The 23,805-nt window shown below is 48.3% G+C and overlaps 1 protein-coding gene across 2 annotated transcripts; it reads left to right on the top strand.

Annotated features, from left to right (window-relative positions):
- The first annotated feature begins 3,233 nt into the window (after positions 1 to 3,233).
- Positions 3,234 to 22,418, top strand: LOC116950066 (AMP deaminase 3-like). 2 transcript variants are annotated; one of them, XM_076072564.1, is made up of 15 exons: positions 3,236 to 4,132; positions 4,603 to 4,959; positions 8,008 to 8,305; positions 9,867 to 10,044; positions 11,291 to 11,540; positions 12,923 to 13,052; positions 13,580 to 13,771; positions 14,075 to 14,206; positions 14,844 to 15,007; positions 16,482 to 16,608; positions 17,320 to 17,480; positions 18,376 to 18,496; positions 19,535 to 19,708; positions 20,453 to 20,563; positions 20,823 to 22,418. In XM_076072564.1, exons 3-15 carry the CDS (start codon positions 8,027 to 8,029, stop codon positions 20,982 to 20,984), a joined length of 2,181 nt encoding a protein of 726 aa, XP_075928679.1. In that variant the 5' UTR covers positions 3,236 to 4,132; positions 4,603 to 4,959; positions 8,008 to 8,026; the 3' UTR covers positions 20,985 to 22,418. The 2 variants fall into 2 exon arrangements, with proteins under 2 accessions (XP_032823377.2, XP_075928679.1); XM_032967486.2 differs by lacking the exon at positions 4,603 to 4,959 and having other exon boundaries at positions 3,234 to 4,132.
- The last annotated feature ends 1,387 nt before the right edge of the window (positions 22,419 to 23,805 follow it).

Below are 23,805 nucleotides of genomic sequence, written 5' to 3'. Positions count from 1 at the left end.
GTATGGTAACGTGATGATACTCTGACCGTACTATTCGCCAAGCTGTTTCTCCCACCATACAGAAACAACCACCTGATACTCCGATGAAAATCATCCCGTTACCATACATAGGCGTTACCAAAAAGATTTCCAAAATTCTAAACAAACACAAGATCCAGGTCCGGTTCAATACAGTACACAAAATCCGTGATCTGATCCCATCCGTAAAGGATGTCATTCCTGACTTACAGTACCCCGGTGTTTACAAATTGAGTTGTACCTGTGGTGACTGCTATATCAGGGAGATGAAACGACATTTCTAACCGAATCCGCGAGCACAAATCAGACTTGAAACACGGCAGAACGAATTATTCGGCCGTGGCTCATCATTGTTTCAACACAGTGGGTTCTCATGACATTGTTTTCTCTGGTATCAAAGTTCTCTGCAAACCTCCCAGTTATACTGGTAGGAACGAAGTTGTACACTGAGTGTACCAGCCTGCAATAGATTAATGTGTCCGTCCGTCTGTCCCCTTTCAATACTTTAACGAAGTGAAATCTCGTGCTGTTGGGGTGTAAAAATAAAATTGCGCAAAATTCCAATGTTCCTACCAGCCCACCCTGCAGGGACCTGTTTACCAAAGATTTGTCCATGAAGCCATCCCGATATACAAACATAGACAACTTCAACCGAGAGGATGGTTTCAAATTGAGCAACCATTGGAAAGATGTTATAAACCAAGTCAAACGTTAGCTGCCTTATAATTGTACAGCCATTTCCATTACTCTCAATGAGTTGTATGTCAAATTAGCTGCCTTATAATTGTACAGCCATTTCCATTACTCTCAATGAGTTGTATGTCAAATTAGCTGCCTTATAATTGTACAGCCATTTCCATTACTCTCAATAGGTTGTATGTCAAACTTTAGCTGCCTTATAATTGTACAGCCATTGCCATTGCTTTCAGTGAGTTGTATGTACTCGTGCATCTCTTCCCCCGAACCCCCTGCAGCATAACAAAAGGCTGCTTAACTCAGCCCTCCCCCCCACCCACGTCCCTTTCTGGCTCCTCCCCCCCTCTTAACCTGTATATAATCCCGGTCGTCTCAAGAGCTCCCCACTTGGTACAGCGATTCTGCTGTGACTGTTTCACCTGAAGACGGAAGCTTGTGTTGCCTCCGAAACGTCGTGATTTAATTTAGTTGTTTTCTTTCATTTTATTTTACCTACGTGACTTTACCGAAAAAAACAGAGTATTGCCACACTATAACCACAACCATGACCACAAAAATTAGTACGAAATCACAACCATAAGGACATTCTAACCACAACTGCAACCATAAGCACATCATAATCACAGCCATAACTGCATTCTAACCACAACCTCGGCACGTGCGTGTGCCTGCCCCCACCCCTTCCGTTAAAATGTTCTGCATCGTGTTTGGAAGATTCAGAGCATGAAAAATGAACGAGCCTTATAAAGTATATATGTATAGATCGATTTTTTTTTATTTTACCATCGAACCTTTTGGGTTTTGTTTGGACCTCAAATAGCTGCTTTCTACCAGCACTTTCCCCTACTGTGTACAAGGCTAACTAACACTTTGACATGTATCACCCTGTGCTCTTGCATCAGATGCTGGCAGCTCCTGATTGAGCCATCAGGGAATGTGTCTGATGTGAATGTTGTAAGTGACCAAAATGACACTGAATAACATTTATGGATGCTGATATGTTACAGCTTTTAGTGGTTTACTCCCAACATAAGTCTGTTGTTTTCCTAAACAAGTTCAAAATCTCAAGTATGCAATTATGTAACGGTTTTATGACCTCTTATACTTTAAATAAATAAACATTGACAAGCCTGTCACCGTATTTTATACATGATCCTTATGGCGAGGCAATTAAATATTTTATTTCTGGGACACTATTTTTTCCCAGGTGTGTACTTAACTCCGCGACTGGGGGTACCAATCAATCCGAAATAAGTGCTACTCCGCGATGTCTATACGCAGCGAGGACGATTGTGCTGAAACCCTGAACGCTCGTACGCACCGTAGTGCATCGTGTACAGCTCGTCGACCATCAACAGACTAAAAATGACTGCATCACAGGGTACCGCCATAAGGTTCACATGTATAATACAGTTATCTGGTTAAACAAACCCTGAAACCTGAGTCCGTACTCGTATTAAATTCTGAACACAATCGTTACAGTTATCGAATTTCACAAGCTTTACCCCGTTTATGGCAATGACTTTTCTCCCAAGCACTGGGTTTTGTGTGTTTTTTCTCCCCTTCGTACTTACATTGCAATTTTGGTAGCAGCTTCATCGTCCTTCGTGTGAAGAGACACACTTTCACTTGCAAAATGTTTTCGTCGACAGTGAAGCATATTTAATGGCATTTGGAAGTTGACATAACTATTTCTGTGGTCCCAACAATTGCTTCTTCATTACACAAGATGCTGCACTTTCTCACATGTCCTGTAAGAGCTGTTTGTCGAATGATAATAAAACAATGTGTTTTAGTTCACAGAGCTTGAATACAAGTGAAACACTTAAATTGTGGAGGGTTTTATGCAGTCATTGGTTATGGGGCTGAGGCGAGATGTTAATTCCCTTGCCTGGTATGCAGGATGTCGTGAGTTCGATCCCAACTTTTGACACCTATGTATTTGGAGTTTGTATTATCTCCCTATGGTCGTGTTGATTTTTCTCCGTATCCTCCGGGTTTTCCCCTCCGCATTTGGAAACATGCATTAGATTATTTCGCTGCTATACATTTCCACTTAAGTCACTTCGTTGAGCTATCATTTTGTGGCCTGGTTGCGTATGAAAAATCGCTATCTAGCTCAGTGGGCCTGAGCTGGCAAAATAAAAACAGCAATCTATCCAGAAACAACAACAAACTAAATTTGTCAATAACATTACCTTAAAAGGTTACAATCGGCATTTTTTTGGCCATGGCCCTTGATAGCGCAACACTTTCAAAACTAAAGTGTTGGTCATCTTGGCCACTTCCCTTTGGAATAAATGTTTAGCCATTTATATAATTATTTTTTCAGTAAAAGTGGTTTCCTGCTCAAGTGAGCGTGAGGTAGCATTCATCTGTTAGGGTTAGACCTGAGTGGAAATTCAACATTCTTTTCGATAACGTTCCACAATAGTACAGTACTTAACATTATTGATCCAGGAAAGATGGTAAACTTGAGTCGACCCGCGGCTCGGATTTATGTACAAAAACAATTATACCTGCATATATGCGCATACAACCCAAACATACAGTATATCGGCAGTATGTATATAGGGTTAGGGCATGTCCCTGCCTGCCCGCTCATCTCACTACTCTCCGCGCACTCTCCTACGCCACCGCTCTCATCTCACTCCACTCCTATTTTCCAGCCTCCCATCGCTCTACTCCCCTCCGCGCACTCGCCGACCTCTTCCTCTCTCATCCGACTCTACCAACCTCCACGCGCTCCGCACCAGCAACCAAGTTCTTTCTCTTAAAGTCCTCGGGTCGTTCTTCTATGTTGCCCTCATAGCCTGGAACTCCCTTTACCCCCCCCCCCCAAGCCATCCGTGCTGCCGACCTCCGACTCCTATTCAAGTCATTACCTCCCCCTCTACCTGTGACAGAGTTACCTGGATTTTGAAGTAAACGTGCCCAACTGCGTCTGTGCGGCGTCAGGAGATGCGGGCACATTTCGGCAGCCCTGTGTAAATCAACATGGCATTGTATATTGAGACAGGTTTTACGACTTTTCCACCCAACCCTTTTCAAAGTCCTCGCGGGAAGGCAATTCAATCCGCACGGAGCGTCGCTTGGCACTCATCGCCCGTCCACCTCTCATCACTCACCGTGAGCCCTCTCGTGTAACCTCAGCCAAGGCCCGGCAGATGCTGGTTACACTGTGCGGAAAAAAATTAAAAATAAACTTACAGTGCGGGTCAACACGTTAAAAACCACCAACCAAATAGCAGCGTCATTGCACCGCTACCATCATTCGCCGGCAGCATTGCAACCGTTCACCAGGCTACTTACTACCAAGAAGCCGTGCCCCGGCTCACTCGCCAACCTCGGGATAAGATTTGTTGATCATCTCCCAGCCGTACGAAGGAAGAAGTGTTTCAAGTCAACGGGTCTCGATGTGAGTCTATGGGTGTTTCGCTCTGTGAGGCTGTGTATTTTTTATGTGACTGGTTTCTGCGAGTCGATGGGTCCTCTGTGGTCAAATTGGTGCTTGTCTGCGGATCTCCGTGTATGAACCTCTTAAGTTCCATACCTGTCAACCCATACAGTTTTACACGTATTCTTGTACAGGGAAATTTAGTTTAAAAAAAATCGTCTTTGTCTTTTTCCCTTGTATTGGGACTTTGTAGGATGAACTCTGAGATTTATAAGGGGCATGGGGTGACCAATAAGGTCTGAATTGGTCTGTAATAAGGTTGGGCACTGATAAGGGGTTGACAGATGTATTACGTTCATATGTATATACTTGTGCTGTACGTGTACTGTATCTCAATCCACGGACCACACAGTAAGGGCCGATTCATGGTTTCGCCCGCAACGATTAAGATACTCACCGGGCTACTCCTCGGGCACGGCACATCGTTACAGAAACACGGCGAACGTACAAAACACCGCCAACGAACCAATTGGACCACCACCACCGTGGGTGAGCGGGGAAACCAGAGAGGTTCACGCGACACCACAACGAGCGGTAACGGGAATGGTAGTTGGAGGAACAGAATAAGAAGAGTGGGAGGGGGGGGTCCATCTGTCTCTCTCGCCTCCTCCGCTCGGAGGCTCCGCGGGTTACAAGAGGCGGGGTTCTACAGAGAAGGAACTTCACCGCCCTGCCGCTATTAAAGCCCCCTTCCACAGCTGGTCGCCATTCTCGCAAACACGTGCGTGCGTGGCGTCCCGACGAAGCGAGGACACGACCCTCGTCGCAACTTCCTCCGGCATTCCGAGGTGAGATCGCGTCGCTTGCAGCCAGCCGAGCTAAAGCTAAACAGCTGCAGGCACTATTTGTCCCCGACTTTTTGGCCGCGTTCTATTAATACAGATGACTTTCATCCAATGGCTGTCAATAGGGCGGTTGAGCGTGGTAAACAAAACTTGTTATATTCTTGGTTCTTTCGGTAAAGTCACGTAGAAGGGGAAACAAAATAATAAAAATGTTTTATAAAGAACCAAGAATATGAATCCCTGCAGTCAGGAAAACTTTAAATAAATAAAAACTATTGTGTATAATTTTGGGTATGACGAGGACAACCCCCCCCACACACACGTCTCACATTTTGCACAGGCAAGGGACCTTGACCGTGACATTTTGCAATACCGCAGCGTTGTTTCAACCCTGGTTGTTGATGAAACGCGAAATGTCGAAACCAACCCAGTGTTTTGCTTGCGTTAAACCGCCGTGGCTTTAATAGAAAGCGTGCGTATGTTGCGATGAAGACGCGTTAGTTATAATAGGGTTTTTTTGTGTGTACCTTTTCAGGCCAGTATTTCCCCTTTAAGGGCAATCTCCAATGCCGTGATACTACTGGCGATTGTGTTGAGTGGGGGGGGGGTTGCATGAATTGTGGCACCACGGCCATCGCAACGGCATCACCAAAACACGCGCCAGCGGCGTTCCTCTGTCCTTCCAGAGGCCTCGAGACAAAAAAAAATTCCACAATGAAATGAAAGTGGCGTACAGAAGTGTCGCGTACAGAAGTGTCGCGTACAGAAGTGTCGCGTACAGAAGTGTCGCGTACAGAACCGTCGCGTACAGAACCGTTCGCCGAATGACGGCGGCGCCCGCGCGATTGAAACCCGCGTGGCGCACTCGCCTTACCCCCCGGGGCTCCCTTGCCAAGCTCGCTGCTGGTTTTATTTGTTTTGTTGTGTGTGTGTGTCGCACACGATCTCGATCCCTGCGCCGGTGAAGTCATCAAGAAGGCGCGCAGCGAAACAACTTTGCTGCACGGAGAGGCACAAAACAAAAACGCGCGCTCCAAATGAAACCGTGACAACCACAAGGAGCCGTGACCCCAGACGCATCCACCGCGTGACCGGACGCGCGCTTCAATGCGACTGCGCTGGACAACAACAACAATAACAAATCCGTAGAGGTGCAATGGGCGCGCATGTTCAAGTCTCGAGGATGTCCCGTGACTACTTAGCGGATTCTCGCAGCGTCGTTTATTGTGTACCTGTGTTCAATTCACCTCCGTTTTGATTGCGATGCAACCGGCTGCTGCTGCTACAATTCTCGTGTTAAAGAGTCGGTTCCGCGAGTTTGTTCGTCTTCATTCACAGCCTTTCTTTAACAGCTGGAAACTAATCACAATCTACCAGAGGTCATGACTATTAATTAACACACTGCGGGGGTGTTCGTGAAGTGGTGTGCATTAGCCTGGTGCCGACTGCACGAATTTGGTAACCCCCCACCCCCCCACTTCCTCCGAAAGTGGACTCGTCCGTGTCTGGGCGGCAGGTGATGAAGTGTCAGGAGGTCCCTTGGCTTCGTGCGGTGCTCGCCACTGCTTCTTTGGCGGCGGGGGGGAGGGGGATTTTCCCAGGGGGGGATTTTTCCCATGGGGGGGGGGTGTTCCCAAGGGGGGGATTTTTCCCATGGGGGGGGTTATTCCCGGGGGGGGAATTTTTTCCCAGGGGGGGGTTATTCCCAAGGGGGGGTTCCCAGGGGGGGGGGGTTATTCCCAAGGGGGGGTTCCCAGGAGGGGGGATTTTCCCCAGGGGGGGGATTTTTCCCAAGGGGGGGGGGGGGTTGCCCAGGAAGGGGATTTTTCCCAGGCAGTGGAACCACCGAAATTGAACTCCATGGGGTTGACATGTACGCAATGGGCGCAAGTCGACGAGTCAACAGGCGAGGCCTGACAACGCGAGGCACGCGATACGAACACCGCACGGCACAATGCAATGGGCATGATTATGTTTGTTGAACTTGTTTCCGTGCTAATCGGAGGTGCGGGGAATAACGACAAGCTAAACAGAAAAATCAGTTATAAAGAATTTCGATTTATTTTATTATGTTTTATTTTATTATTTTATTTCCATTCTACGTGACTTTACCGAAAGAACCAAGAAGAAGTTATAAAGAAGTTCGTTTTCAATTCTAGATTTAACAATGCATAGCCCAAGTGTTTTTTTTTAAATATACACACGAGACACAATGCAACACGCACGGCGCGTGAAATACAAATGACGCAACACATCACAAAACACAATGCAATACTGTACACAAGACACTCAACAATACCCCACAGCACACGGTTACATACAACGCATGACACACGTTCATACACAAGACTGAAAACAACACCACTGACCACACAGAAGACAGCAGCGAACACATAACCGCATCAGCAGCTGCAATTCGGTACACAACTGACGCCTGTCAAAACAATACAAGCCCCCAATTGCGATTCTAACGCACACACACACACGGGCAATGTGAGGTCCAATTCCCACGTGCCTTGACGTGCCCCCCACGTATTGGGTAGCGTCTTTTAGACATGACGTGGGGGTGATGGCTTTTCACGTGGAATCCCCGACAGCCCTCACCTGCACAGGTGGGTCAGCCTTCACGTCTCACCTATACAGGTGAGACACCCCCTCCTTGCACAACTACAGGTAACTTCCATCTCGACTCGCCCAGGCTTATTCAGAATCCAGACCCTAAGAGCCCACATTTTGTACAGGTGAGTCACCCCTCAGTTGTTGCAGGCGATCTATATTTGAAGTTTTCGTGACTGCAGGTTATCCATGCTCTTTGGTTCTTTCGGTAAAGTCGCGCAGGTAGAAAATAAAATAAATTAAATCGCGACGTTTCGATCGCAAAACACAAGCAATCATCATCAGGTGGGGAAACCTCTTACCACGGTATCTCTGTCCCACTTCAGCAAAAACATTTCTTGCTGTGGTTTTCCCACCTGATGATGTTGTAGGCGAGTCCCCACTCGGCCGTATCGGTGATCCATCCCCTCCGTCTGTCTCTTGTGTTCTCTCAAGAATCCCCGACCGAGCCACGATGGAGGCGCGGGACACTGGGGCGGCATTGACAAATGCATACCGGGGTCTGGCCGCGGGGGGCTGCTCCCTGCAGCCCGTGCAGGAGCACTTCCCCGGGAGCGAGGCGAGAAGCTTCCTGCTGCAGCACAAGGCCAAGACCTGGGATGAGCCAGACATGATCAACCCCGCGTCCTCCTCCGCCTCCCTGTGTCTCCCCTCCTCCTCCTCCTCGTCACTGTCCACCACGTCTTTCCACCGGGTTGTCATCACGGGAGACAGCGCCGCGGATGTTACCTGGGTTGGTGCGGCAGACCCCCCCCCACCCCCCCCCCCATCGCGTTTCTGTCAATGAACCAATCAATTAAATCATCTTAGATTTGAGATTTAGGCAGCCTTGCTTAAAATTCAAATTAAAAATTTACTCGAGTATGAGAAGCAGTCACACCTGAATACAGTTCAAAGATGAATTTATCCAGTTCCATACAACAAAAAAACAATAATAAAACCCCACTACTTCGCAAAAAAAAATGAATATATAAATAACTAGAAAACATGCACATAACAAGAAAAAATAATCGCTGATAAAATACATTAAAATAAATCCGTTCGGTCCTCATACCCCAGACCACAATCTCAAACATTTTCCGATAGAGCACGTTATTATTGATTTAATCCCTGCAAGGCAGAGGAGACATACATATTTTCCTCAGTCCCTTAGGTCTCACCCCGGGGAGACGGAGAGGTGGGGTTCTTTGTGTGTGGATATAGGGGCACCACGGTGACACGTGGGGAGCGGTAGTGTAGCGGTTAGCGCGCTGCGCTATGAACCCGGCAACCCGAGTTCGATTCCCGCTCACGGCCAACACCAGTGACGATTATCTGAACCGGTTCTGGGCCTCCCCTAGGTCGACTCAGCCTCAAATGAGTACCTGGTGCGGTGTGTAAACATTGCCACTGGGGAGACAAAGGCGGTCGGGCGTGGTGCTAGCCACCCACCCCCTCGTGTACCGTTGCGGCCTTCATAGGTGCTCGCTAACAGTCTGTTAAGGCTATACGGGGGATCTTTGTCTTGCCACGGTGACAAGGAGATGTTAACTTCCTCGCCTGGTATAGAGGAGGTCGTGGGTTCGATCTCGACCCCGACGCCTGTATATTTTAATTTTGCATGTCTCCCCTCTCCCTGTGGTCGCATAGATTTTTCTCCAGGTCCTCCGGTTTTTCCCTCCACATTTAGAATCATAGCTGCTGCTATAAATTTCCATATGATAAACCACTTTGTTGGGCTATCATTTGTGGCCAGATCGCTTCTGAAAAAGCTACATAGCTCGGTGGGTAAAATCAATCAAAGTTTCGTTTTAATAGTTATACCGACTCCAATCATCCTGCCACCCCCACCACCCTCAGCATTTGTTCCATTTGCTTCATCAATGTCCATGTCTCTGATGTGGCATAGCAAGGATTATACACAGATTGAACATGGTACAGTGGATGGTAAATATAGCCGAATAATATATTCACCACATAGGATTTACTGATGACCGTAATTACAGCAATGGGAACAATAACTACAGTTAATTATCGATGAACATAACAGAGAGAGCAGAAAGTTGGGTTAAAAGGAATTGTGACCAAAAGAGTCATGTAAAAGTTTGCTAAACAAAGGCAAATATTGTAATTGAGGGACAGCAGTGGAAAACACAACAGTGAATGAATACCGAGGGAAATTATTTATTACAGACGATCTGCTCGCAAAGACAATCACCAGCCATGATCAATCCACTGCTAGATGAAGGCCTCTTTTAAGTTGTCTGCTCACAGAGAAGTCCTCTGCGCCCACCACCTGCCCTCTACTGTCCCAGGTGAGGCCAGCCGAGCTGCAGGACATTGCGGCCAAGCTGATGGGAGCAATGCGAGCACGGCAGCAGCGCATGGTGGCCTCACTGCAGCGTTTCCCACGCACCGCCACGCGCTTCCTGCGGCCGCCGGGAGACAAAGTTGACTGTGGCACGGAAGACGGCCTGCCCAACGGTTACCCAGGTGCGCGCGGCGAGGCCTGCAGTCCCCATCGCACGAGCTCCCCCGTCAGGGTTGAGCGCCGGGCATGAATCTTGAAACTTCCCAAGGTGGCAGTGGAGTGGGGGGGGGCGGACCTGAAATGTTAGGGTTTAAAAAAACGATAGGTCTCGACACTCATAAAAAACAATCAGGGTATCTTTCTTCTGGGGGGAAGGCAATTTTCCCCGCCCTGTCCTTGGATTTGCCACCGTATCTCCTTGCCAGTGCCCGATACACAAGCAGTATGGGGACTGGCACTGCAGGCAGATGCTTGTTACAAGCCGATGCTCAAATCACCCAGAATGCACCCAATCTCGTTAGTTCAAGGTATCTGACCGAGCAGGGCCCAGACTGTGCTTGGATGGGCATCGGCCTCGCATCGGGGATTGCTTATATACATACAGTGAGGGAAAAAAGTATTTGATCCCCTGCTGATTTTGTACGTTTGCCCACTGACAAATAAATGATCACTCTATTTTAATGGTAGGTTCATTTGAACATTGAGAGACAGAATAACAACAACAAAAATCCAGAAAAACGCATGTCGAAAATGTTATAAATTGATTTGCATTTTAATGAGGGAAATAAGTATTTGATCCCTCTGCAAAACATGACTTAGTACTTGGTGGCAAAACCCTTGTTGGCAATCACAGAGGTCAGACGATTTTTTTTGTTGTTATTCTGTCTCTCACTGTTCAAATAAACCTACCATTAAAATTATAGACTGATCATTTCTTTGTCAGTGGGCAAACGTACAAAATCAGCAGGGCATCAAATACTTTTTTCCCTCACTGTACACTCCACACATGTCTGTACAACCTACTTGATGCTTCATGTTAATTTAAAAGGAATGGTCCCATGGACACAGAAAGCGCAGTCCCTCATCTCCCTCCTCACCTTGTCCCTGCGCACGGCATTGTGCACTCAATCTCTTGACTGGCGGATGGCAGGAGGTGGTCGTTGCAGAGTTATTTTTTTTTTCACTGGTTTAAAACATGTGTGCTTGTTCTCCAGGTCAAAGTTAGCTCATTTCCTCTCAAAAAGCCACGTTGCATTTTGGAGGGATTTTTTGCTTGCAAATGTTTGGTGGATCATTCATCCTTGTGCTACTTTTTGTTCTCGCGTTATAAGCGGTATAAAGTTAGAGTGGACATCTTTCAGTAAAATCCAGAGTACTGTGATAACGATTAAGACGATGATGATGATGATGATTTCAACAACTGTGCAGCTTTTGCGACGGTGGACGTGACGGCGGTTGTTGAGGCCGACGGTGCGGCCACGCCGCCCCCGGTGACCCCGGCCGCGCTGACCCTACCGAGCCGCGTGGCCATGGTGCGCGGCGTGGCCGTCCTCTACGTCGACGAGAAGGCCCAGGAGGACGGCCAAGCCTGGGCCCTGCCCTGCGACGCGACCATCGGCCTGTCCTCCCACCTCAGCGACCTGGGAGTGCTGCTCGGTCTTGTGCAGGATGGGCCCCTGTGAGTCACCCCGTGACCCTCTCTCTGTGTACCAATGTTGTTTGTCAGTAATCTTTTATTTTACCAGCACACACCCTTGAGATGCACGTAGCAATTCCCACAGGGTTTTGTCAAGATGGCAGCAGTGTATCAGTTCCGATTACATTTTTTGAAAATAGAATGAAATTATTCCAGGAACAAAAACTATGTAAGAATAAAAACAACCTCGTAAAAAAATGCGAATAAAATAAATACCGTATAAAATGATACACATTTTAAAATGTGTAATGATATCATGTTTAATCGATGTTTAAAGACGTTACCCGATTGAGTCCCATACTGAACCGGTTCCTGTCGGAGGAAACGGTTGTTTAATCGTACTTAAAAGTGTGACATGATTCACAAGAGTAGGTTATTATTTTTTGGGTGTCAGGTCTAAAATGTTGACAATCTTACTAAAATGCAAAACGTGAACGGCCCCCTTTATAGTCCATTTGTAAGAAATAGTTATTCAGTGTTAAGAATGTCCCTCCTCGGCCAAAGCAACACAAGGGTATAGAAAAACACTCCTGAATGAAGGATTTTCCATGACAGCGCACTCGGTTTTAAATTAATTGGTACAACCATTGCATCACCAGTCATCGTTATATGTTTTGAGGGCATGTGGGTGGCAGGGTAGGGAATGGCAAAACATCCGGCCTCAGCAGTGACTCGATGCTTTCGCGGTGTCCAGGGCCACATGCTGCATGGCTGCTCTGGGGTCAGCTTCCGCTCTGATATCACCGTGGGTCACGCTACAGCAAGTTGAGCAACCAGTCCACTTCCCTAAGCCCGTTGTGAAATCTATCTGGCTTCAAGCTATACCATGACTTCGCTCGAGTGCCAGTGCACCTGCAGGATATGCAGACTGTGCGGAATGGGAACGGCACCCCGTGCTGAAACGCCTGCAGCCCCGACGCCGCATGTGCATATGCATGTTGAACTTCTTTTGCACCGTACGTAGCCAACCGTGCCAATCGGAGGTACAGGGTGAAGGACAACAAACTACATACAAAAAGCGGTTCTAAAGAAATGAGTCTTCATTCTTAATGATTTAGAAGTGGATAGCTCCAGTGGCTTCCTAATATCGGAAGGAGAAGCGTTCCAGACGGCCGCAGGAACGCATCTGAAAGCGCGCGATGCGGCGGCCGTCTTTGTTTGATGGCTAGCAGCCAAGAGCCAATGCTGCGAGGATGACTGGAGTTCGCGCGATGGTGGTTTGTGCCCCTTGATGAGATCAGCGAGGTACGACGAGATCACTTGACTTGTGCTGCACTGCCATGGGGCTTGATGTTCGGAGACGTTTCTCTCCTTCCCCTAACACCGTGTGGGGGGCCCGTTGTGTCTGCGTGTTTGTGTCGCAGCAAGACATTCTGCCAGCGACGCCTCAAGCTCCTGGCCGCCAAGTTTCAGGTTCATCAGATGACGAACGAGTTGGCCGAGATGATACAGCTCAAGGTGGACGGCTGCCGCGACTTTGAGAACGTGGTGAAGGTACGATGCCCACCCTCTCGTGGTCTTGTACTTTGGTGCAGGCCGCACAACTGCATCATAGCCCAAAGGCCGGAGAGGCTCAGGCACCGGGCTACCAAGAGAGGAGCGAATATGAACAGGGGGAGGGGGAATTGAATCCCTTGCACCAGGGCCAATGCTGAGCACACACCATCACTGATGTCGAGGCCGTCCATACCCACCTGGCACTCATCTTGAGCAGTCGCATTTTTTGTGTGTGGGCTAGGTGGGAGCGGTGGCGCAGTGGTGAGTGCTTTGAACCCAACGGCCCGCGTTTGATTCCCGCTCACGGCCAACATCGGTGGCAAATATCTGCACCGATCGCGAACCTCCCCTAGGTTGACGCCTCAGCCTTAAATGAATACAGCACCTCGTTTATGGCTGGCTGCACACCACGCTCTCGTGCGCCATGCCAGCCTTCATTAGGTATTTGCAAAAGCGCTTGCCCCAACGGCCTGTGTAGGCTACACGGGCGATCATTCTTCGCCTTTGTCTCTGCTGTGGGGCAGGTGGACACGCACATCCACGCGGCGGCGTGCATGACAGCGCGGGAGCTACTGCAGATGATGCGGAGCGCGCGCGAGGAGGGCGTCCCTGTGTCCCGCGGTCCCGACGGCCGCGAGCTCACGCTGGCCGAGCTCTTTGCGCAGCTGCACCTTCGCAGCGACTCCATCGACCTGGACAACCTGGACGTGCACGTGGTGCGGTACACATGCGCACAGACGGTAGCCTCTCTTGACAAGTTGTTGTTTCATTAATGAGCGATCAACAAACTGTTTAATCAGGAGTGGCGACGTGGCCGAGCGGCAGAGCGTTTGCCGCTTTGTTGCAGACGTTTCACGGTTCTCGCCCCGCAGTCACCCTGGTTAAAATTGGTTAAGTGTAAATAAATGTTATTGAATTGTTGAATTTAATCATCTTTTATATGGTGGGGGAGTAGATGAGCAACGTTACGCTCGAGGGAAATCACGGAACCGCGGCGACGGCTGGCGTGTCTCGCGCAGGACCGCGACACGTTCCAGCGTTTCGACCGCTTCAACGACAAGTACAACCCGCTGGGCTCCAGCGAGCTGCGCAACGTCTTCCTCAAGACCAACAACCACATGAGCGGAAAATACTTTGCGATGCTCGTGAAGGCACGGAGACACTCGCACACTCGCACACACGACACCACAGGTGACGCACGCGAAGACGCATCGTCTTGACAATGAGACATTTCGGCAGTAGTAGCCCGTGGCCAAATCACCTGTAGTGTACCCGTGGGCTGATAAACGCCTGTTATATATTTTTTATTATTGATTTTAAAAAAGAAGTGGGCTTGGGCAGGGCACAATCCTAGAAAGGAATGTGTCCATGGAGCACCAGGCTGTGGATGTACAAGCAGCAAGTACACGATCGCACGCACACCAACACAGATGCGCACACACACCCTCTCTCTTACTCACCCGTCGATGCTGTGGTATCAACTAAGTAACCCAGCGATAGAGTGAGCGGCTCGCAATCAGAAGGTCGCGAGTTCAAATCCTGGGAGGGGTTGACTCAGCCCATCATATTTCCTCTGCGGTTAATGAAACGAGCAACACTCTGTGGGGAATTGAACTGTGCTTGTCCTGTGGATAGACTCGCCCCCGCCATGACAATTAGCAATTGTCCACCAACAGCTCGGGACTCTAGGATGAGCACCAATGCCTCGGTGTCCGCTGGAGCAGGAAATCGCTTTGACTTACTCTTTTTTTTTTTTACCGTCTCTCTTGGTGCGGGGCCACGCTGCAGAATGTGGGCCGGCGGCTGGAGGCAAGCCGCTACCAGTACGCGGAGCCACGCATGTCAGTGTACGGCCGCTCGCGGGGGGACTGGGAAAAGCTGGCCGGCTGGTTCGAGCAGCACCAGGTGTACTCGCCTCACCTGCGCTGGGTCATCCAGGTCCCGCGCATCTAGTACGTCCGCTCGCTCGTCGACTCTCACAGCGAACATGAAGTAACTTTATAATGATAATAAAAACACAATCAATACGCGCATGATTCGCTAATCGGACGCAATGTTCGATCGAGAACTCGGGAGGTGCCAGAGTCAAGAGGTCGACGTCCCTTGTATGCAGCCTCAACAGGTGAGAGCCTGAACGGGTGAGCCAAAATGAGTGACTGCCTGAACAGGTGAGATCCTGAACAGGTGAGGAGAGTCTTGAGCTGTCGCTTGAAAGCAAATTCGTGCTTGGATGCTGTGCATTTGCAGTGGCACAGCGTTCTAGCGTGGCTGGTGCCATGATAATGAGCGCCACCTAAAGAGAAGAACACAGCCTCGATGCTCATTTGAGTACGAAATAACGTTTCACTTCAAGATGCAACACTTTCTTTACGTTGATGAGAATGATGGGAAAACCCATCACAGCAAGAGAATGTGTGCAGGTTGGAGACAATTTTATTTAACAGTGCAAGGCGTGCTGCTCACAAACAGCAGGGGAAGGCACGACTCCCATCCACAAGCCTTGCATGCATGCTACGTGGCCACCATATTGCATGTACGATGCTCTCAGCCATGTCTCAGATCCCAGTGCAATATGCAGAATTGGACTCCAGTAAAAAGAAAAGGTGCAGTCCTATAATTTCTAACTCATGCCACTGCTCCGTCCCTCTCGTGAGTGACCTCGTTTCTTCGGAGGCTCGACAACTTAGAAGAGGTGAGAGTACCCACACTTTTGCCCACCACATGTGACCTACGGATCGACTTCCTCTGGTGTACCCATTTATAATTGCTGCGTGGACAGTCGGTGGGGAATTAAGAAACTTGCAACAGCCTTTCAACTCCGGCGACCTCTGGACTACAGGAAAGGAACCCTATTTCTGTTGTCTGTGAATATCGTACCTGGTTTTTTTTTTAATGTAGCCGACAGGCCACTTAATGCTTTGCAAGGAAATTGTGTCCGTCCGTCCATCTGTACGTGGGCACTGCACGTGTTTCTACAATAATACAAAACCCCTAAACAAAATAATAAACTCACCACGGCTCACCAGTACCAATGCCCAGATCTCCGTATATTTTGTCCAACATTGGCAATAAAATACCATTAAAGACTATATTAATATAACAATAAATATATATAACATCATGCTGCATTTCTTATAATGGCATTTTAGTACAGGCATGACACGTCCGTCCGTTGGTACTTGTGTGTGCGTGTTTCCACGCAAAAATTTTTGTTTGGGATTTGAATCCCTGGTAAAACGGCAGGCTCCTATAATGCACTGGCTTGCCGGCTTGTTTTTTTAAAGATGTTTCTTGTTCATGTTTTCGTTTTGTTGCGGTTGCACCCGAGTCGAGATCCGCATGGCTCACAGGGTTATACCTAAATAAATGGAACTGGAAAAACTGAAAAAAACTGCATCATTCACCTCTCGCTGTGATCGCTCGCAGTCACATTTTCCGCACGAGAAACATCATCCCGAGTTTCGGGGTGATGCTGGAGAACATCTTTCTGCCGTTGTTCGAGGTGACCCTCAACCCGGACTCCAACCCGACCCTGCACAACTTCCTCCAGCACGTACGTGCCTCCTCCTCCTCCGCTGCAGCAGCAGCGGCGGTGGCGATGCGTAGCGGTGAAGAGAAAATCCACTTGGCTCCAGGCCGATGCATTAGACCCCCGTAACCAAACCCTATTTACTGCCGTAGAGTTCTGTTACAAGTGACCGTTATCAATCATTTCCATTGACAGCTCATTACAAAAGTGACTGCCATTACATTCCAAAAACAGCTGTTGTTAGTTACTGCTCGGGATGAGTTTCGAATTTAAAAAAGGATAACTTAAGGGTTGTTGAATTTTCAGGTCATGTACAAATACATAAAAGTATATATTTCAAGGTCATCCAAATATTCATATATCGGCCTTATTTTTAGATTATTCAAATGAATATGAATCGTATTCGTTTATTATATATTTATAATTATTTTAATGGGGGCCCTGCCAAGTTCTCGCAGTAGAGGGGCAATGTTGTTGTGTGTAATCTCAATTGCGATGTTTGCAGGACATTTCTCAGGATTGGGATATTTTTGTCACTGCTAATGGCATTGTGTGTTCTTTTACTTATGGGAACGAAATCCATGCAGAGCAGGGGGAAAGCATATACAAACTCCGCACAGAAAGTTTCCCGGTTGGGAATCGAACCCGGGCCCCTCTCAGCGCGAGGAACAATCGTTACCACTGCTCCACCATCCCGCTACGCAACAAGTCTCCCATTTCGCTCGTGAACCGCAGGTGACGGGGTTCGACTCGGTGAGCGACGAGTCGTTGGCCGAGGGGCTGTTCCTGCCGGACAGCCCGGCCCCCGAGGAGTGGACGAGCGCGGAGAACCCTCCGTACGCCTACTACGTCTACTACATGTTCGCCAACGTGGCCGTGCTCAACCAGCTGCGCAGGTGAGCGGCGCTGTTTGGGCGACAGGGTCACGTGCGGCAGGTGCAGGCGGGAGGTGGGGGGGCGCGGGGGAGGTGAAACGGGGATGCGAGCGTGCACACTTACTGCACAAAAACACAAAAGGCACAGGTCCCCCAGGTAGCCATTACAGACTGGTGGGGCAGGTGCTGTAAGCAAGATCTTGTTCAGATTTCAGCAGGAAGGGTCCAAGAAGCGTCCTGCAACGGTAAATGTCATACAGTATGGATCTTAGTTACCATCGTGGTTACATAGGTCATGTTACAAACCGCAAGTAGCGGTACATGTGCTTTACAGGTTACAGGAATAGGGAACTGATTGAAAATGTAAAACAAACATTCTAAATGATGACTATATTCATTCATGAACAAAAAATTAATGAAAATAAAAAGTCGTCACGAAGCATGACAGGACGGGTTAGGACAGCTTCACGCCCAGCCGCCTTTGTGCTGATGTTTAAACACCGCACCTGGGATTCATTCAGTTCTAAATACGACACCACCATACAGGTCACCATACATCAATAGGGATCACGTGTACGCAGACAATAACAGGCACTGCTATTTTATTGCACGCAAACGACAGGAATAATGTACGCTGATTACCATATTAATAATCCCAACCGGCAATGGATACCCATTGCAATTTTTATGGGGGTGGAGTGTCCGATGGTATAAAATACCCAGGCAGGTGCTTAGTTTTGGTGGGGGCTGATGGTAAGGCCCCATCTCTTAGTGGCACGCTCCAGTCTCAGCAGCGTCTCCAACTCCTCTGAATGAGCAGCTATTACCAAAGCAAAATAATAAGCACACACATACACACACACATGTATAGATGATGTATGCTCATACATGACCCCTACTGCTGCTGTGCGAACAGACAGTGCAACATGAACACGTTTGTGTTCCGGCCGCACTGTGGCGAGGCTGGCTCTGTCGCACACTTGGCTGACTCCTTCCTCACCTCCGACAACATCTCACACGGCATCAACCTCAGCAAGGTCAGGACCACCCCACAATCCACCTCCGAGGAACAAGCAGGTCACTGTCGCAAACGAGACTCATGCCGGTTCTCACCTGGTTAAACAATATCAACTCCACTCGAAGTTTTAATTTCTCTTGGAAACGAGTTTAAAATCATTGTTCATAGTTCAATTTATTTGGTATAGCCCTGTGAGCCATTCGGCTCTTGAATCGGGTGCAACCGCAACAAACAAAAAACAAAAACATGAACAAGAAAACATCTTAAAGTGATTATGTGCATGTGCAAACAGAAAATCCAGGAAAAAAACATAAAAATATTCCTGAAATAGCACCGTACACCACCGCTGTGTGCAAAAATCCCAGTGGGATGCAAGTCAAACAACAACAACAACCACAAGACAACTAATATTAAGGCCATCAGTCTAACTCCGTACTACAATAAATAAAAACAAGGCCAAACCAAAACACGTTTTAGAAATCACCAAAATAAAGCCATAAATGCAATGTAACAGTGATCATATGGACTGTGACCGAATTTTTTTACAATAAACTACATACTAATGCCACTTCAAAGCGATCGATGTACAAAAATACACAATGGTTTTGTTGTACTCTCTGAAAACTTCTGCACAGTCTTTTGGTTAACCAGGTGTTGAAGAAAAGCACCTTGCGCACATCAAATTTATCTGCACACTTGTCCACACGAATCTGTGTGGGTGGACAGCTGTCAAGAACGATGTGACGGGGCATTAGGACATTGACGTGCAATTTGGACAACAACACACCGCACGCTCAGGACGAATCTACCCCTGCTCACGAAGCTCTCGCTGCTCACCACTGAGATCATATCAGGCAGACGTGCTTCACCGACTTGGTCGAGACCTCGCCTCTCGCTGGATACATCAGTTGCTCCGTGCCCGCTCCTGCCAATAAGACTTGGGACGAGGTCATAAGCAGAGGTCATTGCGGACCGACGCAAACGGACCCCAGCTATCCGAGCGAACTGACGGATGGATTGTCCACCCGCTGTCCTCCGCCCCTCCCCCCCGTCGCAGAGTCCCGTGCTACAGTACCTGTACTACCTGTGCCAGATCCCCATCGCCATGTCGCCCATCAGCAACAACAGCCTCTTCCTCGAGTACTCCCGCAACCCTTTCCTCGACTTCTACCACAAGGGCCTCACGGTCTCCCTGTCCTCGGATGACCCCCTGCAGTTCCACTTCACGCAGGTGACGCACGGGGCCGCCCCTGGGTCTTACAGATGTTACAGCTCTTGCCGGAGAAACCAGAGGCAATTACGGCCTAGTCACTCAAGAATCGTAAACAAACCAACATTCGGTAACATTTGCAAAATTGTAATGGTTGCCAGCTGATGGAAATGTTCGTGTTTTGATTTAAAGCTTTCGTGACTGCAGTAATTCATATTCTTAGTTTTTTTCGGTAAAGTCACGTTGAAGAGAAACAACAAAATAATAAAATATATATAAAACTTTACAGAAAAAAACTAAGAAATGTTCGTGTTCTTCACTAATTTTCAGTGTGGAGGGCCGCCACACCGCCTGCAAGGGATGCCATTAGTGTGTTGTCGGGGGCTGCACGTCAGGGGCCGCACGAAAGGCCACCAGGGGCCACCAGTGGCCTGCGAACACTGGCCTATGTGATTGATGAAAATAAATATACGCACAACTGTATTCTGTGCCGCCACACGCAAATACACCTTTAGTCCATCGGCCTATTGCCTTTCCAAACCACTTTTATCCACGGCAGCAATGAACAGCAGGGAGCGTCCCAAATGGTAATGAGCTTTACAAAGTGGCCCAGGCGGTGATGAGCGGCATAACGATAAATTAACGCAACAAGTGGCCTGGATGGTAACGACGAACCGCACGAGGATAAGGGAGCCAGGGGGCGGTTACAAGCTTGAGCGAGATCAGCCCAAGCGGTAATGACGAGGGTGTGGGGTGCGTGAGCAGGAGGCGCTGGTGGAGGAGTATGCAACGGCGGCGCACTTCTGGAAGCTGAGCACGTGCGACCTGTGCGAGATCGCCAGCAACAGCGTGCGGCAGAGCGGCCTCTCCCACATGGTAACCGCAGCGGCACAGCAGCCCCGCACAGAGCAGCACGTGGCGCAGCAGCTCAGCAAATGGCAGCACGTGGCACAGCAGTCCCCCACACAGAACAGCACATTCAGTACAATCCCAAAAAAATGTGTTTTGGAATGGATCCGAAAATTTGATGTCACAGGAAGGGCTTTTTGGGCCTTTGGACCTTTGGGGCCTCTGCTCAGCGACCGTGATATACTGTACTGTACACGTAAAGACACCTGCTGTTGACGCCGTGCAGGAAAAGCGCGAGTTCCTGGGCGACAAGTACCTGGAGGAGGGGCCCGAAGGGAACGACGCCACCAAGAGCAACGTGGCACCCATCCGCGTGGCGTTCCGCCACGAGACGCTGTGTCAGGAGCTGGAGCTGCTGACCAAGGCCAGCCCTTCCTCACCCCCGTGAAGCCCGGTTGGGGAGGTGGGCCGTGATCACGTTTTGCGGTGTAAGACTGCCAGCAGGGCCTCTCATTCGCCTCCTTACATTTCCTAAACGAGCGCCCGGACATGTCTACGATTTCCACAAGGCATTGGAGGTAAATGAGATATGGGAAGGACTGTAGTGATTCTGCCTTATTATCAATGAAACAAGAGGGGCAACTTTAATAATTCTATTTTATTTAGATTAATTCGTGCAAATGCCTTCTCTAAACACTGAACATTGAACCACATTAAACATCAAAACTGGTACGATGCACCACAGAGACACATCACGGACACGATACAGGGTACGGAGGTGAACACAACACGGAGCTGATGGGGTGAGAGCAAACAGTCAAGCTCCCGACATTATAAAAAGTCCAGAGAATAATGAGGACAATAATAATTTAATTTTATACAGCGTAATGCTTATTACAGGAATTGTATGTATTTACGTAAATAATGTAACATTGTTTTAACACGTTGTGATTTGAATAACAATACTTTCTAACGATAAATACATTGCATTGAACTCGTACACTTAAGTCTAACAACTTATCGTAACAAAGATGTCTCCATCTATGCAGACAAGGTAGCGTGGGCCAGGATTAAATACCTAGCACTTGGCAAAATAAATCAAAGCTACAGTCAGAAATGTACACGCGGTGTCTACTTCATGTGGGTCCCCTCGTCTCCGCAGCACTGAACTATGGGTATTTGCCACCCGCTCTTGATAGTACCTGGCACCAAGATGTCCACGCAGCCAAGGAAAGCGTCAGCAAAAAATTGTTGTTGCACTGAACTATGACCCCATTGATCACAGTCATATCAACGCGTATGTTGTGCATCATCATAGCTGAAATCTGTGGGCGATTTGGGCCTGCCCTATGCTGTTTGCCAGCGTCACCGTTCTTCAAATGTGACAAATTTAACAAAAAATACCCGCAAATCGGTGAATTGGAAACGCATATCAGCATTGTCCCCTACTGCGAACCGTCTGTGGAACGTAGCACCTTCTTTCGTGACTGTCTTGCGTGATAAAATGGCGCAAATACAATCATTTTTGTTTACCGAGCCTTTAGGCTTATCTGGTGGAGTGTGTGAGCATCAGCATTGCTGGTTCTTGCGCCGACAACACACGTGCCTTGCCCACCTAAATAATAGGTCCTAAGTGAGTTCACTCACTCTCCCAAACCTTCACTCCCCATTCACATGAACAGCAACTCCCTCTCATCAATGGCACTTAGGTCTACCCAGGTTATCTCTGCATTCGCATATCCTGGACAACGTTTAGAATAATACAACGTATTCCAGTTAAATAATTCGTTAACCGTACACGTGTTAGGCTAACAACGCTCAGCGCTTGCAAACCATGTATTGAGACTGTTGAATAATACACAAATAAAGTGCAGCTTGTGCAGCGGTGTGTGGGCTGGAATCATGTCTTGTGTGTACTGGCGAAGTGCATCTCCATTCTCTTCTAGATCTGAGTGCACACCTCTCCTCTATTACGAGCACAGTACTGTGACCAGCATACGCCGGGGCTCTGGAGGGGTTGTGGAGATGGCCAGGGAGGGGATTTAGTGGAGAACTTGGGACCAGAAGAGCAGACTCCACGTGTGGTGAGGGAAATACCAAGATGAAGAACAATGTTACTCATAAGATCAATACAGTGAGGGAAAAAAAGTATTTGATCCCCTGCTGATTTTGTACGTTTGCCCACTGATAAAGAAATGATCAGTCTATAATTTTAATGGTAGGTTTATTTGAACAGTGAGAGAATAACAGCAAAAAAATCCAGAAAAGCGCATGTCAAAAATGTTATAAATTGATTTTCACTTTAATGAGGGAAATAAGTATTTGACCCCCTCTCAATCATAAAGATTTCTGGCTCCCAGGTGTCTTTTATACAGATAACGAGCTGAGATTAGGAGCACACTCTTAAAGGGAGTGCTCCTAATCTCAGCTTGTTACCTGTATAAAAGACACCTGTCCACAGAAGCAATCAATCAGATTCCAAACTCCACCATGGCCAAGACCAAAGAGCTCTCCAAGAATGTCAGGGACAAGATTGTAGACCTACACAAGGCTGGAATGGGCTACAAGACCATTGCCAAGCAGCTTGGTGAGAAGGTGACAACAGTTGGTGCGATTATTCGCAAATGGAAGAAACACAAAAGAACTGTCAATCTCCCTCGGCCTGGGGCTCCATGCAAGATCTCACCTCGTGGAGTTGCAATGATCATGAGAACGGTGAGGAATCAGGCCAGGACTACACGGGAGGATCTTGTCAATGATCTCAAGGCAGCTGGGACCATAGTCACCAAGAAACCAATTGGTAACACTACGCCGTGAAGGACTGAAATCCTGCAGCGCCCGCAAGTTCCCCCTGCTCAAGAAAGCACATATATACATGCCCGTCTGAAGTTTGCCAATGAACATCTGAATGATTCAGAGGACAACTGGGTGAAAGTGTTGTGGTCAGATGAAACCAAAATGGAGCTCTTTGGCATCAACTCAACTCGCTGTATTTGGAGGAGAAATGCTGCCTATGACCCCAAGAACACCATCCCCACCGTCAAACATGGAGGTGGAAACATGCTTTGGGGGTGTTTTTCTGCTAAGGGGACAGGACAACTTCACCGCATCAAAGGGACGATGGACGGGGCCATGTACCGTCAAATCTTGGGTGAGAACCTCCTTCCCTCAGCCAGGGCATTGAAAATGGGTCCTGGATGGGTATTCCAGCATGACAATGACCCAAAACACACGGCCAAGGCAACAAAGGAGTGGCTCAAGAAGAAGCA

The sequence above is a fragment of the Petromyzon marinus genome, chromosome 38 (assembly GCF_048934315.1).
Source record: "Petromyzon marinus isolate PM22_M1 ecotype Great Lakes invasive population chromosome 38, UKy_Petmar_22M1.pri1.0, whole genome shotgun sequence".
In the NCBI taxonomy this organism is placed as follows: Eukaryota; Metazoa; Chordata; class Hyperoartia; order Petromyzontiformes; family Petromyzontidae; genus Petromyzon; species Petromyzon marinus.
Note: the sequence above shows the minus strand (reverse complement) of the source record. Positions and strands in the feature narration are given on the sequence as shown.